This window comes from Grus americana, chromosome 2 (genome assembly GCF_028858705.1).
Source record: "Grus americana isolate bGruAme1 chromosome 2, bGruAme1.mat, whole genome shotgun sequence".
NCBI lineage: Eukaryota > Metazoa > Chordata > Aves > Gruiformes > Gruidae > Grus > Grus americana.
Genome location: NC_072853.1, coordinates 50,123,638 through 50,143,101, shown reverse-complemented (window position 1 = coordinate 50,143,101; position 19,464 = coordinate 50,123,638). Strand labels below are relative to the sequence as shown.

Here is a 19,464-nt window from a genome sequence, read left to right as displayed (position 1 = left end):
TGATGATGGCTTGTGGGCTTTTTCCTTCTCCTCCTCTTTGCTCCATGGCCCCAGGGAACAGGCTGGCTTTGGCTACGGGTGCTGCTAGTCACCTACAGCACCACCTCTGACTTGGGCTGCCCAGTATGCTTTTCCCTTTTCCCCTTGGAGCGGCTCGTTCTGCTGAAAGGAGGTGTGCAGAGCCTGCTCGGTCACACACTGGTACTACAGAGGCTGGAGGTGGCTTTTTTCCTCTCCTGAGAGGAAAACTGAGGGAGAAACGAGCAGCGAGGGTACATAGGAAATGGTCTCTCCTTTCAGCAGGGACCCATAATTACTCCTGTGGAAGGACTGTGGAAGCGGTACATTTGCCTGAGATGAGGGAAAGGACAGCAATAGCGCTAGTCATGAACAGTGGTTTCCTGTCAGTGTGTTTCCTTATTCTACAAATTGCTATATCAAGATGCTGGAGTAAGATGCCCTAAACCACTCCAGGAAGCAAAGAATAGGCGTCATCTTTATTTTGGAAGGACATAGGGATTTCTCCCTATCCATTTTGCAGAGATTTCTCCTCCTCCTGGGACACCCTGGCCACCCACACTACAACACCATGTGCAACTGCAGATTGCATGTGTTGGTCAGACAGCACTTGAGGGAGGAGAGGGAAGAGGAGGAGAGAAGGTACCTTTTCCTTTTATAACCAGGACTGTGGGACTCTGGACACAACTGCCTCTAGGACAAATCACCAGTACTCATCCCACCACATAACCCCTGGGGTTTGCTGGCTGCTGAAAAGGCAGGAAAGACAGAAAAACACAGGTGACTTCAGGAAGCTCTGGGGACAAAACCAGTTCATGGGTTTGGGAGGCAATGGGCATACATACCTTCTGCGTAACAAATTGCTGGGAGCTGGGCTAGTGATTGGACACTGGCAGGCCAAGAGTGGTCACAGCAGTTGCAATGAAGATGCTTCTCAGTGCAGACCTTATAATGTCCCGTAGCTACCACCCTAAGACTTTTCCCTGTCACCAAAGATGAAGACCATCTTGAATATTGGGACCACAATATGCATCATGTGGTTGACTTCATCATAAATTAAAATCTTAATTTTAATGTATGTGGCAAGTCTCTGAAAGAAGGGTCATGCTTGTCAACTCTAGTACATCAACCAAAACAGAGTAGTGGACCATGACCTTAGATTGCAAGTTTAACCAAACTTACTCTGCTCAACAGTTGAGCTGCCGTGTTATTTGTAGATTTATGCATTTGTATTCAAAAGCATTCTTCAATAAAAACCAATCAGGTCTAAAACCAGCTACAGTCTAATGGTAATCAAACAACCAAGCCTTGCAACTGAGAACGCTGCAAACATTTTAGAAAATTAGCCAATGTTTCTTTATTAATAAGTGACAGAAAATAAAAAATACATTCAAAAATAGTTTCAAAAACAATTTCTAAAGCAGACACACCAAAAGAGAATCACGCTACTCTGAATGCTTTTTTCTTAAACCTTTAAAAGAACATTAGGTAAGCTAATGCAACAGCTGGCTGCGCTACCACTTCCACAGTATAATCCATAATGGTAAAAGCAGCTCTTTCTGGCATTTTAGTGCAATTTATGCTGTTTACAGGTCTTTTTTTGCACATTCTCCTATAATTTAATGTCAGTTGATGTCACTCTAGCTTATAAAATCCCCACTAAGTCAAGACAACTCCACTTAGCAGTAACTTTGTTTCCTTTCAGGGCTAATATCAAAGTAGTTGTTTTGAATCCCAAAATGATAAATATCTAACAGAAGCCTGAAGCTATTCTGGTGCTATACAATTGGTGATGTATAATTGAACATTAAGTAATCCAAGTAATAGAAGTCATAGGTCAGCTGTCTCTCCTCCTTAGACAATTCCTTTAAGTATTGCCTCACTACTTCTGCACTTGTTCTCTCATCAGAGGAATGTCTGTCTTTGAATTTAGGAAACTTCAGCTCAGCTGGAGCACCTACCAGCTGCAAAAAGTAATTGGCGTCTTCTTCCAGGGTTTCAAACTTTCCTATAAAATCATAGTTGATGAGGCAGGGATAGCAGAGCTTACTGACTTGTTCCCAATGAATGTCCATTCCTACTGGGCGATGGGAATCTAACAAATATTGGATGAACTCCTTGAACTTAACTCCTGATCCTGTTTTCAATGCCTCTTCATTTGCGTTTTGTCTATACTTCTTAATTATTGCCTTCCCAAATACTGGATGGTAATAGCTGTTTGGATGTTCAAACTTATCCCTGAAGGCAGATACCAGTCTTTCCATAGGATCACGTACAAATATAGTCTTGGTGTATGTGTTCAAGCGTGTGTATATCCCTTTTAGGTCATAACTGTCCAGTTTCCTTAGATGCTTTCCATAGTGCACATCATCATGGGAAATGTTGTGTGCTGAAGCAGCGAGTCCATTGAGCACCATGAGGACCCTTTTCCAATTGGAGCAGCCTGCTTTCGGCACTTCGCAGTACAGGACCTTGTGCCTGTCCTCCACATAAATTCTTGACACCAGGTGCACGAGGTGGGTTTGCAGCTTCTTTCTGCTGTTGTATTTCTTACAGAAGTCACGCAGGAAGGACCTGCGCTTTTCCTGGGCGCTATCCGCATTCTTCCACTTGCCACCCTTGACGAACGTCTTGTTTAAAGGGTGCAGTGCAGGAGGTAAATATACCCCTCTGAACCGGCTGAGAGGGGACTCACTCATCTTCTGCTGGTCAGACAGCTGGCTCACCAAGGAGGCAGCCACCACACCGAAAGGGTCAGCTTTGTCCCACCAGTGCCTCCCACCTGACATGGCCATCTTGTGCTTCCTGAGGCCAGGAGGAGTGCTCCTGCTCCACGCTGCTCTCCTCGGCGTCCCTGGAGGTGGGAGCATGAAATCCTGCAAACATGGAAAGGAGCAGAGCTTACAACACAGCAAAAGCCCAGCCCATTCACACTGCAACAGCAGCAAGGATGGTGGTGCCTGCTCACGACCAAGCTGCATTTAGTACTACAAAGTCTCTTTTGAACTACCTGATTGATACATCTCATTTATCAACAAGCTAGGCTAATTACTTTAATACATGCTTCTAAAGCTTACCTGTTAGCATACAGTACGTCTTCCTACAGAAATAAATAGCTTCAGCCACACCTTTTGAGAAATCAGAAGAGGTTCACACAGGGAGGCTGACAGTCCTGGTAGGGGTGGCCAGGTGCTTCTCTCTACCGAACACACTTTCCCCTGCCACAGCAGTGGTTGAGTTGCACGGCCGCTAACAGCTCTCCAGACCGCACTGGCACAGTCACACTAAGAGCTGCTGGATCCGCTTCCACCGCTGTGCCTTGGAGCAGGCCTTGTCCCACAGGGGTGGTAGGGGACAAACCCAGGGCTCCTGGATAGCTGGCATCAGTGGGTTTGAGCAGGGTGTAGTGACATAAAATCCTCCCTCCAGAAAGGTCCTATTCCTGTCCCCCTACAGAGAGATCATGGAAGTGGGATGCACCGGACTGCCTGCACATACAGGTGTTTGCCACACAGATGCCTGCACCTGAGCTAGCTGCTTTCCCAGCTGATAAGGCAAAACTGGTGCCTTTAGAGCCTATTCCATCCGACTTATTTAAACATCAACATTAATGACATCAACTAACTAAACATCAACTAGTGACCCCGCAAAGAATGTGAAAAGATGAGACTTTCCTCCCAAACATCTCTTTTAATGTCCCAGCCACCGTGCAATCCACAAGCTGCAGAAACGGCAAAGCTCGGATCTGCGTTTTGCCATCAAATTTTTCAGGGTCTTGTATCACACAAGTTGACCGAAGAGTTTCTTGCAGTATAAGGTATTTGTGTTCTCTCATTCCTGAGTAGGATTCTCATATGTTTACTAAGGCTTGTAGATTTTTTCTCCTGTTAGTAGACAAGCCTGCTGCATTGAGACATCTATACAGCTGCCTATTTTCATTACACTTCTGGAGAGGGGCGGGGATGCTGGTCAACAGGTTTTTAAACATCCTGTTGCAAATACCAGGTAGCCATGTGGTTAGATGGACACACATGCACAGACTGCCTGACTGCTTTCATAAGTCTAACTTTTTTGGAAATCTACATAAAAAGACTCTTCTGCCATAAACTGATTAAACATTTACTGGAAAGTTGATTTGTGGACTGGCTGACCATAAATATGGGTTTGGGGGGATGGCAAAGTTCATAGGCCGACTCAAATAAGGCTGTTAAAAATTCAGAGGAATAATGTAAGAAATGGTAATGCATGGAACACAATTTGAGTTCCAGTTTGAAATAAAGCCTACGGAAAAACAAGTAGTTCGAAGAAAAATTAGCTTATCTTGTAGTGTAATAATTTCCAATGACAAAAACAAAACAGGGGGATCAGGCTATTCTGTATTGCTGCAAACCACTGACAATCAGGTCTTTGTTTTCACTGAACTGAGTAAAATGATTTTTGTATTGGTGAAAGCAAACAAAAGATCAGAGCCATGCAGGACTTGTACATCTGTGAGAGAGAGCAGGTCAGTGTTTTCAGAGATGCAATAGGATACTTGAATTCTTTCAGTTTGTTGTGGTCAATTATTCTAATACAATTTGTTTTTTTAAATTCTGTTGTCTAATATTTCATTCTCTAAAACAAATGAAACATATGTGCCTACAGATTTATCCCTTCTGCCCTAGGAGAGAAAGAATTCTGGAGCATAGTTAGTGTGTAATAACAGAAGGTAGTTAAAACAGGGGATGACTATTAGCCTAACGGGAATTTCGGCATCACAGTGAATGGCAACTTACAAGTGCTATTGCAGAACCACAGACTTACAAATAAATGAAATGCTTTGACCTTAAAAGAAAAACTTGGATCCCGAAAAGGTGAAAATTAAAAATGTGAGCTAGACAGAAATCAACCACACAATACCAGGCTCAACAGAAGTAGTTATATTACACTGCTAAAGTAACCAAAGATTGTAAACTCATCAGTGCGGCTCTGGGGAATTTTATGATTTACAAGACAGTCTCCAGTGATATGTGACTGTACTGGTGTCCCCCAATGCAGAAAAAATTCAAGAGAGGGCAACAGTACCTCACAACTTCCTATGGTATGTAATCTGAATTTAGCAGTCTATTTCAGGAGATATTTCAGTGCAGAGACACTTAAACCATTTGAATTTCAAACTAAAGCCACTAAAATGAGCCCTACACTTCAGAGGGGAAGTTCATCCTTCTGAATTCAGCCTGCCATCCTGAACTAGTGGAAGATGCCTCGGTTCCACCAGGCCAGGAGGGAAAAGGACAGACTGAAAGGTGTGTGGTCTTGATTTTGTTACATGTCAAACAGTCTGCCTGGGATCCAGGACCAACCTCGGGGAATAACCCATGGAGATACCAGAAGAAGAATCCATTTCAGTCTCAGAAACTGTGAATCCAGCTGTAGGAACCACTACTGAAGGATTTTTCATGGGATTAAAGACTTCAGAGAAGGATGGGCAGAAGTATTCAGAGAAATCTCAGGTAACACCCTAAAGGAACAACATATGCACAGTGGGAGTCACTTGAAAGGGGCTCCCTCCAAGCGAGATCAGGCAAAAGAAGAAAGAATCTATCAGGAAAAAAAAGCCCCAAACAAAAGGAGAAAAAAAAAAAGACCTAGGGGAAAAACAGTGACACGGGAAGTTCTGAGGACAAAAAAATTATCTAAATATGTAAAATACTATTAGTTGCTTCCCCTCTCCACTTCGCCTTGTCATTGAGACACATATCCCGTAGTGAATACAACAGTATTGGCTAATAAATGTTATTATAAGCTCCATGAGGGATAGTGCTTGCAGTAAATGCTGGCTGTAGTATCTAAGAATGGGAACGGATAGTGATAATTTTCAAAAGCATAAATGGCTGTTACACTGACATGGAAGTTTTCCAACTCAAAAGAAAAAAGAAAAAAGAAAAAAGAGAGAGATCAAACATTCCTATATATTTGCCTGAGTAACTAGGTTAGTAGCTAGTAAAGGTGAGATGAATGAAGGGATGAATCCAGCCTTTTGATGAAAAATGTTTAACTAGAAATTTTTCTTGGGAAACTAACGGAAATTTTTAAATAGATAGTGTCATATTTCTTAAGCAAAACTACCTGACAGTCTGGCATATTTAGCTGCTACCACTCTTATATGCATGAGAGAGCTAAAAGCCACACACTCTGAAAGGATTTTAATGTTTTACAATACTAGGCTTACACAAAGTGAGGTGCCTTCTTTGGCTTCCTCTTGGTGCCAGTGACTTTTCAATGCCCATTTTCTGACACTTAAAAGATCTGAACAACTCCACGTTATGTTGATTTTATTCACAGTGGGTACAGGAAAAGAAGAAACTTGCAAAAGCAATAAACATTTTTTAAAAAACCCTTGTCCATTATACGTACGTTCCTAACAGTCCACCCCACAAGCTGCTGAGCACCATTATTTTGGAAAACACCTGAACATATACCAACAAGAGGCAGCACACAGGTAATCCCATATCAGTCGCTAACTCTGGATCCAGGTCTTCCCATGCAAACAGTCCTTACCAAACTCTCTGAGCCAAGTGTCCAAGTGCAGGGATGTCCATTCATGGCTTTCCAAAGAGCTGCTAAGTTTGGGAAAGCTGCCTGGCATGGGAGATGAACTCCATGGTCACCTTGGACAGACACAAGACTGTCCTTGAGCCATGCTGACAATCTTGTGTACATTGCATCCAAGAATTAAAATCCAGTGAAGTGTTGCACCTTTACCAGTAATTATGCAGAGTGCCTTGTTCTCCATTTGCATTAACACATTTGAAAGGAAGTTAAGAAATGGCCACGAGTCCAATTTAGAAGAGTATGCACATTGCCTCTGTCTCCCTTTAGCTAGGCAGGAACTGAAGTCAGATTTAAAAATTAGTTTAAATGCAAGGAAAAAAGGAATTTAACAGAGTGTTAGTGTGGTATTTGGGTACTGGCAGGCAACTCAGTGAAGCTGCTGAAACAAAAGGCATTTTGAAGTCATTAATGGGTTCATTGATCTTTTTTGACATTTTTATTGCTGGAGATTCCCTGCTCCTCCCCATCTACAAAAGGATTTCTCTTCACTGTAAAAATAAGTAGCCAATACCTTCTTCCACACGCATTGAAGCTGTCCTTTCCTTTAATACCTTCACAATCCACTGGAGTAGAAGAGATTGACTACTGCCAAGAATGGTTAAAACTCATCCAATTATGCTTTGTGGTGGTTTTACAATGCACAGGTGGGATCTCATCTAGACAGTTTGCAATTAGAGCAACCTACCATGCAAAAAAATAATGATGTATCAGAAAGGATGATATTCCAGGGCTGATTTACAAAGATTGAACGGCCTGCAGTGCAGACAGTGCTGTGTTTCCTAAATGCTTTAGTGCTGGATCTTCATTTTTACTAACAAGAATAATAAAACTAAGCGAGTCTAACAGAAAATGTAGGACAAAGAATAGTAGAGGAAAGAAATATTCTGTTTTATCATGCTTTTCTGTGCTGCCAAATTACTACATTAGTATTAGTAATGTATGGTTTGGTTCTCAACATCTAGCTAATATCTCTTCTGTCCTAAAACACATTTCCTGAAATAGTCCTCTAAGATGCTTCTTAGGAACAACTGCATAAATCACCTGGGAGCCTACTGTGCTCTGCTTTTTACTGTGGAGTGCCCTGAGGACCCTCTCAGAACTATTATACTAAATAGTTAATATAGGTGCTCTGCAAAGACATGGATATTCAAAGATGATAAAAAACTTCATTCCTTAAGACAAGAACTGGCTGAAACATTTTTTTTTTTTTCAGATGAAACTTATGAAAAACAATTATTTAGAAGTACAGAGCATTTGTGTTTTCTGATCAACCCAGGCAGGGGTTCTGCAGTCCATACTTATGGAAACTTACCCACGAGAAGAAGCAAAGGCCCCCCAGCGATGAAATGACGGCAGTTTGAAATACATGCTTGGAGTATATGGTATCTTCACTTACATCCCAGTCTTTTGGTACTAGACGTGTTCAGCAGTGCCAAAGTTCAGCATGAACTGAGAGCACTAGATACTTTACTTCACCATATAAATGTATTTCTTTATGTTGCTTCTTACATGGGGATTGTATTATAATGACCACATAATTTCAAGACCTTACTTGTTTACCTAGGATCTCTCTGTAGAAAACAGAGAAACGCTCTTCTGAGGCAAGGTTCGTATTCTGACTCACTCTCTGATTCTATATTGATCAGAGAACACATGGAGATCAGTCTCTCAATTTAGGTATTTAGATGAAGGCAGCTTGAATACTGGAGGGCTGCAAAGCAAACATCCTCTTACTGGGATTGTAGGTACGTGTGTCTTTGAAAAGGTAATATATAGTTTCAGCCTAAACCTCATTTGCTTAAAATATCAAATTCTTCACATAATTGGGCACAGTTAGAAAGATTTTTTCAGCAGAGGTCCACGATTGTGGCAGATGTCTCAGAATTAGTATGTAGTTGAAATATGATGAAAAGTTTGCATTACTCCCATTGTCAGCAAGCCACTGAAGCCTGAAGCTATTACTACCTCACTTTAGCTACAAAAACATGCAGAACTATACTTACACATGTATGTGCAAGTTTTCTTAAGCGCGCCAGAAGGAGGGATTATCCTTAACTTTTTTGTGCTAGAAGACTATTTGCAAAACATAATTCGGAATGGCCAGACTCCTCTACTACTATGCTACCTGAGCTAACACCTAAATACGCTCACAACTCATATCATAGCAGCTGTGTAGTGTAATGTTGGTGAGCTAAACAAATCCCGACAGGACTTCCCATGGAGAGACTATCCAGGCTGGCCACAAGTGACAGGAAATATTTGCTGATGAGGTGCTTCACCTTCTGTGCAGTGGAGATAAACCTCTTGATTCATCACTCGTGCTTAAAACAGATAGGCACCACTAACCCCTCACCTCCCAGTGGAGTCATGAATTTTTGGCTTATCTAATTTATTCAGGGCAAATCACCACTGCTGCATTCCTCACAAACCAGAGCTGACATATGTATTCCTTGTGAACACTGCAAATTTAGCGGTGGTACTTCTGTCAGAGATACCTTGTGGCTTATACACAATTCCATTATGGAAAAGAAAGAATGAAACAACTGTGCTATGAACTTTCATAGTTCCTTCTGCTCCTAAAGTTCTCAAAAAACCCCACAAAATAGCAGCAAGCTTATCTTTCCTCTGGATTAAGATCTAGGAATATTTTGTATGTGGAGCCATCAGTCCTGCAACGCAAAACCTTACTATAACAGACACCACATTTTCCTATCGATCGGATACGTATCCCTAAAGCACATGTGCTTGTACCAAGCATGTGTAACATTACTAAACAAGTTGGGGGAAAAAAAGAAAAAGGAAAAGACTACATGAGGTGCTCAGAGCTTACTGCAGAGACTGAGAGGCAAACTTTACAGTTGGTAGCTGAAATACAATTAGGTTCAAGGGAGATACTTGTGAACACCAAGCCAGACACAAATGAGAATAACCGATCATAGTAAGAAAAAAAATACTGCAGGTAAATTTTAATTAACAGATACCAGTCATTTTAAATACTGCTTCTCAAAACAGAGCTTTGTGAATCAGTGACTATTGTCCCTTGAGTCTGTTAGCAGAAAGTTCAGCATCTCGATGCAGGGTGACTTGGAGTTATGACAAGGGCACAAAGTGAGTGAAGGAGGGCAGAGGGAAAGAGATTTATTTTTTTTACACGGTGTGGCCAAGTGTCAGTAAATGAACTGGTGTGGAAGAGAGCACGAATCCAGAGCTGGTTTTGGAGAAGAACAACCCAGGCGTACAGGCAATGGGGAAAGTGAAGAGGCCCAATGGGGTAAGATAAACAGTAACATTATCAGGATTACAGTAGCAGTCCCGTTCCCATTTAATAAGGGGACAGGAGGAACCGATTTGTCTCTGCCTGCGACCCTCACAGATACAAAACTCCTGGCTTTGCAGAGGGCTCCCCTCCTCTCCCTGCCACCTCCCTTCGTCTACAGAAAGCACGGTGTCACCCACACTAATGAGGCAAGACAGTCTGCGCGAGCCACTTCCACAAGCTGATTCATATGGTCAGCAACTTGGATGAAGAAAATTAATCTCTAATTTTACTTGCCAATTCTTGTTCAAAACTGGAATTAACTCCCTCCTGTTTCTGCCCTCACAGTCAAAACATTTGGTTTCTCCAAAACATGCTCAGAATGAGAAGAATAAGAAAAATCAAGGCACAGTTAATAGAAAAAGTACCAATAAAGATGCTATTATTATCAGAAACGAAGTAACATGTAAGTTTGCATGACAGATTTAAGATTCACCAAGACAACTGCAACCAAGTATTGAAAATAAAAACAAGCACCCCACTCCCTTATTACTAATAAAGAAATCATTGTCAAGGTTGATCGATGGTAATGATAAATTGGCTTCTGGCTAGTGCAATGCTGATGCTGCTTCTCTAGCTTTCTGACAACAGTTTCACGGGGCTGGTTCTTTGCAGCATAACTTACAGACTTGTAAATAAGCACAGAGCCACTGCAGCCCAGACAGCTTGTGCTTGGACAGAGTCTGCAGCCAGTTTGCACAGAGTGCTTGTCTCTAGATGTGTAGCTAAGATGTACTGTCAACAAAAGGCAACTTTCAGATCGTGGACCATTTAACATTTGGCCATATTTAGCCTAAACTCCTTGCTACGCAGTCACACTTGTTTTAGGTACAGGTAAATGAGTATGTTCAAACAGCATTTAATTCTGAGCTCAGCCTTTCTTCTCTTTGTAAACTCTGTTAATAAAACCTAAGTCAGCCACTGCAGTCAGTGGTCAAAAATCTTCATCAGCACTCACTCTTATTTCTGTACAGAACAATGTCATAGCAAAGAAGCTTAAACAACCTGAAATTCAAAATGGACTCAAACTAGGCACGCAATACTCATTTTATGAAGAATAACATTAGAAAAAGACTCTCAGGTTCCACTGGCTGTTAGGTTTACTGTATGTATCATCTGAAGATGACACTTTCAGGGAATCTCTGTATATTACATATTGGTCTCTTATTTGAGTTCATTAAATAATGTTAACATGCCTATGTAAAGCACAGAAGCAAGTCGAATAACCTAAACAGTTCCTTCTGTTGACAAATGCAATTCTCAAAATCATTACTTTCGAGTGCATGGTAATTCATATGCACAGTCATTTTATGAAGAAGAAAATAAATAACGCCTCTTGCAAGTTCACAACTCAAGCCAGGCAGCATTTTTGAGCACATTTCATATTTTAAACAACATCTATTTTCCTCTCTAAAGACAAGGGCTGATGCTTGAGGCTAGATGCCAACATGTTTTTATCCAGAGGTATCAGGGACCATGTCTTGGCACCTGCTCATCAACACCCACCCTGCACAGGGGATACCCGGTCCCCATTGCCCCGTCTGCATGGGTGGACATATCTTCTGGGGAGGGTGAACTAACTGCTGGGCATTAACCCTGGAGGTTAATTAACCCTGCATGCTGGGACTGAAACGCTGGCTCCCCTCTTCCAGGGAGTGCTGTAACCACCAGACATCAGAGGAGCCTCTCTCTCTCTCTCCCCAGTTCACTTTTATATACAGGAGGGATGAAAGATGCGTCTTACAGGTAGTTGCACAGAAGTTGTAGGCTTGAATCTGCTTGGGCAGAGGAAGAAAATTAACCTGGACTTCCTTATTTCCGGGAATCACTGACTTAGTTTTCACAGATATCCCAACATCACATTAAGAAGACCACATGGCATACCCATACCTCATGCAGTCCAATCTGGCAGGTATGAGGTTTCCTGGCAAGATGGCTGTTTCTGGGTTTCCACCACAATGAGATAATAAGTGCCTGGGCTGGGTCAGTCCTGCCAACACTGGGGCACACCTGTACCTGCAGAGGAACAAGCTTACAAGGCTCAGCTGCTTCCTCTGGGAGGTCACGAATGCACAGAGGTTGTTGCAGATCTGGACTTGAACTGAATTTAGGCACTTCAGTTTCCTTCCAAACCTGCCCCCCCAACTACAGTGAAGATATATAGACACCTAAATAGTTGCTTAGATGTTTGTTCTGAGTAGCCAAATGCAGAGCTTGGATGGTCATTAAGATATTTGGAATAAAAAGGGCGCAAAGATCATGTGTTATATGGGGAAACAACATCATCCGAAGCCCAAAAGTCTTCAAGTTGGGTACCAAATCCTTTAAAAGAAATTACTTCAGCTGCAAACATTAAGCTACAAACCAGCTGTTCAACAAGATGGTTTTACAAGTGGCAAACACAAGTGGTAGCCTAGTTTTGGAGGGGTTTCAATCACGTTTCCCCATCCCATCTCTCCCTGGCCAGCACTTCTAGTTCCTGCCCGTACCAACCGGCAGCAGTGGGCAAAGTGGTGGCTCACCACCTGCATTCGTGCTCGCCGGCCAGCCAGCCCTTGGTCCTCTCCTGAAATGGGTACAGGTCTGGGATACCACACACTGCCTTTTCCCCAGCCAGGACAAAACTTCCCCTCTGAGCAGCCACCACCCTTTACATCGCTGAGTTCTTCTCTTACAGCTATGTCAAAGCTGGCTAAAATCATCCCCGGCTTCAAACGTTATTGCAGGAGGACTGAGAGGGAGATGGCCTGGCAGCGTGACTGGACAGGTCTCCCTAGGGCACCCAGGGCATTTACAATCGGTGAAATGTAAAAATGAAGATGATAAACTCCTTCCCCACAAACCCCACCATTCCCTTTGAGAAGAAAGGCCTGTAATGTAATGCTGTGCTTCTGCATACACGGCAGTATTTCTCACATTAGTGGCTGTGGCAAAATCCACAGGGATTTTTTTTGCCAGTAAACAGAATCCATTTCTATCTTGTCTGCAGGTAAACACACGTATCTTCCAGCATAAATGAGACATCTTGCTCTTTTAGAAATAGTAAGAAAAGTTTCAAATCAAACTAGGTTCAGCTGAAGAATATTAATGTATATTCAGGCATGAAGAATTCAATTTCCCCCAAATTGCTTTGGAAGACACAGTAAGATCTCTAGAGGTCTCGAAGCATTTTCCCCTGAATTAAATGCTAATTGTGATTGAAAGTAGATGACTTTATTGGTAAATAAAAAATAAATAGAAATGTATAATGCACTCTGGGTCGGCAATCTCTCAAATCTGTGTTTGTCTATATTCATACACTTTTAAACAAATTCATGTGTTCAACTTTACAAAAAATATTAATACTTGAGAATTGATTGCATTCATAAATTACTGTGGGACAAAATAGGCTGTGAATTTACAAAGGGGATTATCCACTGCACACTCCCTCCTCACACTGACTGAAAAGTAGCATACCGTATTTCCACTGAAGGGGGCTAACTCGTGTTTATCATAGGTGAAAGAAAATACCCTAGTTTATTCTGTAGCAGGGTTTTGTTTTTTTTTTTTTTTGTAAGCTACCCACTTAGTATGCATTACTCTGCAAGCAGTGCCACAGATGATCGGTGTGCCATCCAAACACTCACTAGTTCAAGCACAATCCCTCCTTGAAGCAGAGGAATAATGAGAAAGAACGGCACTGTGGTTAAGGGTAGGCACACCGGCCAGAACCACAGTGTTTGATTTTATAACTTTGAGCAAATCCCTTGACCTTCACACTTCATTTTTCCATGTCTGCAAAACAAGGAAAGATAATAATTGCCTACCCCATGTGAATATTGTGATTCCTAATTTCTGATTAACACTGATACAAAATCCTTGCCATTTTACAGAGAGAGAAGGGACACTCGGAAATCTGAGAATGAGGATTGCAACCCAACTTCCCAGCCTGTACTGCCCTTCATTGCTCAAACCTCACACCCTTTCTTTCAATACTTCTATCAAACATCCAGTTGTTTTAGTCTGTGGCATACTCCAATGCTTGTTTTTTCACAAGAAGAATCATTCTTCATAAAGTTGAATTCACACACTGCATGTATGTTCCTGTCTATACAGCCTGAGAACTGGTTTCCTCCGAAAGGATGCTGAAAAGGTTCTCATAATAATAATAATAATAATAATAATAATAATAATAATAATAATAATAATAAAAGTGTCTGCTGTTCTTATTTGAATAATACTTCGTCCTGTATTTTTCTGAGATTCATCATCTTGGTATTATATATTATTCAATCAGTGAAGGACTGTTATGTTACCTGAACTTGGTAACAGGGCGCAGAGGATGGTATCAGGAACAGCCCTGATCAGCCTGGAAGAAAGCAAATGTTATGTATAGGGCAAACCTGAACATTTTTTCCTGTCTGATTTTCCTATCTGATCAGATATCACATAATGAATGGAAAATTAATTTTTCAAATGTGCAATTTCTGCTTACTGGTAAACAAAATGTGCAGGGGCAGCAGGAGGGATCTCATAGTCAACCAGACAGGGCTTAGAGGTGCCCACCTCAAGCATATGCATGTAAACAAGTGAGTACTCACAGGACAGCACGATGGGGGAAGCTCTCATACCTTCTCTGGGAAACCACTGGGGGCCCCTCGACAGTGCCTGTACACTATTGCACGCTGGACAGGGAGCAAACAGGAGGAATTAGAGGTCTGTGTGCAGTCTCACTGGGATCAGAGATGTGGTGGGACAGCTCACAGTACTGGAGAGCTGCCATGGATGGACACAGGCTCTTCAGGAAGGGCAGGCTGGGACAGAAAGGCAGGGAGTCACTCTTTCAGTCAGGGAGCAGTGGGGATGTACGGAGCTCTGCCTTTGCACAGATGAGAGTCAGTGGAGAGCATGTGAGTCATGACTAGAGGACGTACCAACATGACTAACACTGTGGTGGATGTCTGTGACAGAGCCCTTGATCAGGAAGAAGTAGTAGATGAGGTCTTCTGCAGACAACTGGAAGAAGCCTCATGTTTGCAGACTCTGGTCTTCACAAGGATATTTAACCACCCCAGTATCTGCTGGAGGAGCAGCAGAACAGGGCATAAGCAATCCAGGTTTGGGGAGCGGATTGATGACAAATTCCTAATGAAAGTGATCCAAGAGCCAACAATGAGAGGTTGCCTGCTGGACCTCACACCTACAAACATGGAAGGACTGGTCAGAGATACAAAGATCAGGGTGATGGCAGTTCCATGAGAAGGCAGAGTTCAGAATATCGAAAAGAGGAAACAATGCAAAAAGCAGGATCACAATGCTTCAGGAGAGCAGACTTTTGGGGTGTTCAGGGACCTGCTTAGAGAAAATTCATGGCATATAGCCCTAGAGAGGAGAGAGGTCCAGGACATCTAGGTGAAGTTCAAGGATCTCCTCCTCCAAACTCAAGAATGGTTCATCCCCATGAGGAGGAAATCAAGAAAAGGTAGCAGGGGTCTGCACACGTGAAAAAGGAGCTTCTGAAAAAAAAGATAACTTTATAAAAAGGAAGCATACAAGAGATGGAAGCTGTGACAGGTTACTTGGGGTGATACAGAGACACTGTCTGATCATGCAGGAATGGGGTTAGGAAAGCCAAAACCCACATGGGAGGGATGTGAAAGACAACAAAAAAGGCTTCTACAGCAAAAGAAAGACTAGCAAAAATATGGGCCCACTGCTGAATTGGTTAGGGACTGGGTGACAGATGACATGGAAAAGGCTGAGTATCTTGATGCCTTCATTGCCTTGGTCTTTACTAGTAAGACTGGCATTCAACAACCCCATGCCCCTGAGACCTATGGGAAAGTCTGGAGCAAGGAAGGCTTCCCCTGGTGGAAGAGGATCAGGTGAGGGAATATTTAAACAACCTGGACATAAACAAGTCCATAGGACCTGATAGGATGCGCCCATGAGTGCTGAGGGAGCTGGAGAATGTCACGGTGAATCTATTCTTGATTATCTTTGAAAGGTCGTAGTGATGGGGGAAGTTCCTGAGGACTGGAAGAAAGCAAATGTCACTCCTGTCTTCAAGGTGGGCTAGTAGGAGCATCAAGGAAACTACAGCCTGGTCACCTCGACCTCAATTCCTGGGAGCATGATGGAGCAGGGGATTATTCCTCCCCAGGTGCATTTCACTTTCCCAAACTTCATGAGGTTCCTGTTTGTCCATTTCTCCACCCTGTTGAGGTCCCTTCTGAACAGTGGCACACCCATCTGGTATCTCAACTACTTATCCCAGTTTTGTATCCTCTGACAACTTGCTGAGGGTACACTCCGTCCCATCACCCTGGTATGTAATGAAGAAGTTAAACAGTATTTTATTTAGCTGTGACCTCTGGGGTACTCCACTGGTGACTGGCCTCCAGCTGGACTTCGTGCTGCATAGCTATCCGAAGGGGAAATCATGCCTGACCAGTCTGATAGCCCTCTACAGTGAGATGACTGGCTTAGTGGGCGAGGGGAGAGTACTGGATGTTGTTTATCTCAAACTTAGTAAGGTTTTTGGCACTGGTTCCCATAACATCCTCATGAAGTACAGGCTAGAAAAGCATTCAGTGAGTTGGACTGAAAACTGGCTGAACTGCTTAGGCTCAAATGGCTGTGCACAAAATCCACCTGGAGGCCAATCACTAGTGCCCCAGGGTCAATGGTGGGTCCAAAGCTGTCTCACATCTTTGTTACTGACCTGGATGATGGGACAGAGAGTACCCTCACCAAGTTTGCAGACAATACAGAACTGGAAGGAGTGGCTGACACACCAGAGGGTTATACTGCCATTCAGAGGGACCGCAACGGACTTGAGAAATGGGTAAACTAGAACTTCATAAAATTTGACAGAGGGGAATGAAGTGTCCTGCACCTGGGGAAGAACAACCTCAGGCACCAGTACAGGCTGGGGGCTGGGCAGCTGGAAAGCAGCTTTGTAAGTAGGAAAGGACCTGGGGGTCCTGGAGAACAGGCTGAGTGTGAGCCAGCAAGGTGCCCTCATGGCAAAAAAAGCCAACAGCCTCCTGGGCTGCTTTAGGCAGAGCATTTCCATGCCTCTGAGAGGCACTGGGCAAAACCACGTGTAGGAGTATACATTAAGACCACAACACAGACAAATCTGAGTGGTAAGGATGAAACATAAAGGATTGCCTTCAGACACGTTTTGATTGGCGGTCTGTAATGTGTTTTTTTTAGCCAAGACTGTTACACAGTTAGAAGCACAAGGTTTGTTCTTGTTTCCTTGCATTTCCCTTCACAGTAGTTAACACGCTACAGCTAACCAGGCTGTACACTGGTGCCAGGATTTACCCTGAAGTTGCAAAGGTAGTTAAAAACAGGTATTGAAAAGCAGAGTGCATACCATGGCTGAATGTCTCTGCTCAGAGTGGTAAATAATCACTGCTGTTAAACAAACATGCATACCTATATACGTAAATGACAAAAAAGGTGCTCAAGGAAAACCAGCAATGCCTTATGATCGAAGGGAACAAGAGCCAGTGAAGAGCCTAGTCAAAGGTTTCTGGAAGCAGATACTACCTTAGTGTTTTATCTATGTCATATTTCACCAAACTTTGCTTAGGCTTTAGAAAGAGCTAAGAACCACACAGAAACAACCGTGGTCTTCGAAGATGTGAGAGGTCCTAGATACCCACAGACAGTGAGGGGTTTACCTAGCAGGAGATCACTAGGACAGCAGCTTTATCATTTCCCCATCCCCTCTCAGTTTCACTCACCTCTCAACAAGACATTTCCTGCTCTTTACCCCTTTGCACTCCTGCTCCTGTCAAGTTGTAACACATTCATCTTCTGCAGAGCCACTTCTCCCTCACTTAAATTTCTGGCAGCCAGTTGAACTCAGTGTTGTTGTGCTGACTTAAAGGGGACTGCAGGATCTTAAGCCAGATAAGTATCTTATCCTGCATATAAAATTTCAAGTTCAGTATTGAAAATAAACAGAATCCTTCTATGGGAGATACTCCATTTGGATCGACCCCAGTACAAATATATTTATTGAAGTAATTTTACTACAAATCAAATGTGCAGTGCCTCTGCAATTCTGTCCTAAATTATAGATTTGAAAATGAAACTGATTTCTAAGTTGAAACATTATTCCATATCTTGGAAGTCCAAAGGAAGGCTGTATGGAAAGGGGCATCACCAGTTTCACTAGTATCCATTTAAAAGTGCATGTCTGCCATTTGTCCCCAAATCAACTTTTTACAGCTTTGTTTAGATACACCCTCCACATATCAAGACAATGCAATTTTACTGCAAAATCAGATATTCTTAAGTTAACTTGCAGAGAGACACAACAGGTGAGCAATGCGAGGAGGGCAAGGCAGTGGCATACAGGAAAAGACTAAGACTGGATACACACAGTATGGCACCTAATCCACCTTTTGCAACTGTGACGAATGTCCTTTTTATCACAATACACTCTTCCTCAGAAAAGGGCAATATCATCCACAGAGCTGGTTTTGTCACACAGAAAGTGTGCAGAATTAGGTCTCCAATCAGCCATTCACAGCCCTGTCAATGTAGCCTCAAGTCGTGCTTTAAAAATACAACTGCCCCCCCTTCTGGCCAATAAGGACTCCCAAAAGTGGTTTTGCAAGACATTTCAGGCTAATGCCTGAATTTAAAATGCAGTTTAGTTTATAAAAGTTAATGAGATGTGTTTTAGGATATAAACTCTCCGTCAAAGCACAGAACTTCCATTAAGTTTCAAAAGATTTCTACACTTACTTAGAAAAAGTATCGCTTATGTGATGCCATATTTTGGGCTAAATGTGTTCACCCATCAATTTCTCAATATAATGGGAAGGTTGTAACAATTCTCGATATTATTTGGTGTCACAGGACCGAGCTTCCAGACCTGCAAGGGCTTACTTGGTGAGGATCGGTGCCAGCTGAGGCCACTGAAAGCGACACGGTGACACCCGTGCCGTGCTCTGCCACGACAGGGAAATGCTGTTAGCCCCAAACCAGGCTGCCTCAGGCGGTCAGTCCTCCATCTAGATGATCAATTCAGAGATAACAGTGTCATAATGACACCAATGCCTCAATTTGTAGATTGGATGGAAGACTACTTAAGGGAGGGCAATTGTTGGAATACAAATATTTTGATGACCACTTTTAAGTGACTTCTCAAAATAAATCCCACAAACAACCTAGTACCCATTTATATGCCATCTGGATAACAGCATTCAGTAAGAGGACAAGAAGCCAAGAATGAGAAGCAGCACAATGCTTCTGTACAGGTCAGGTCCTTTCAATCCGGAAGAGCATGTAATTTAGGAAAGTAAACTCTGGGTTTCCTCCTCTCTTTCTAGTTAGGGGAAATTTTTTTTTTCAGTATAGTTCCTATATACTTTTCCTGATGCTGAAATGCTAAATTGCAATATACAAAGGTTTTTATCTTCTAAATAATTACTCCTAACTGATACCCTAAAGACAAGACAGAAAACAACTCCACAAGCAACGTCACAGTTTAGTGACATTGAAAATTTATAGCAGAAATGAAAACCTAA

General features: G+C 42.6%; 1 protein-coding gene across 11 annotated transcripts in view; it reads right to left on the bottom strand.

Annotated features, from left to right (window-relative positions):
* Nucleotides 1-1,350: 1,350 nt before the first annotated feature.
* Nucleotides 1,351-19,464, bottom strand: part of CHST9 (carbohydrate sulfotransferase 9) — a 99,296-nt gene continuing 81,182 nt past the window's right edge. For 8 of the 11 annotated variants that reach the window (XM_054817895.1, XM_054817898.1, XM_054817894.1 and 5 more), the window contains one exon: nucleotides 1,351-2,894. In XM_054817895.1, the coding sequence (XP_054673870.1) occupies nucleotides 1,797-2,894 (1,098 nt within the window). In that variant the 3' untranslated portion in view covers nucleotides 1,351-1,796. Of the gene's footprint in view, nucleotides 2,895-17,667; nucleotides 17,851-19,464 lie in introns of all 11 variants that reach the window. The other 3 variants (XM_054817901.1, XM_054817903.1, XM_054817904.1) reach the window with 1 other exon arrangement.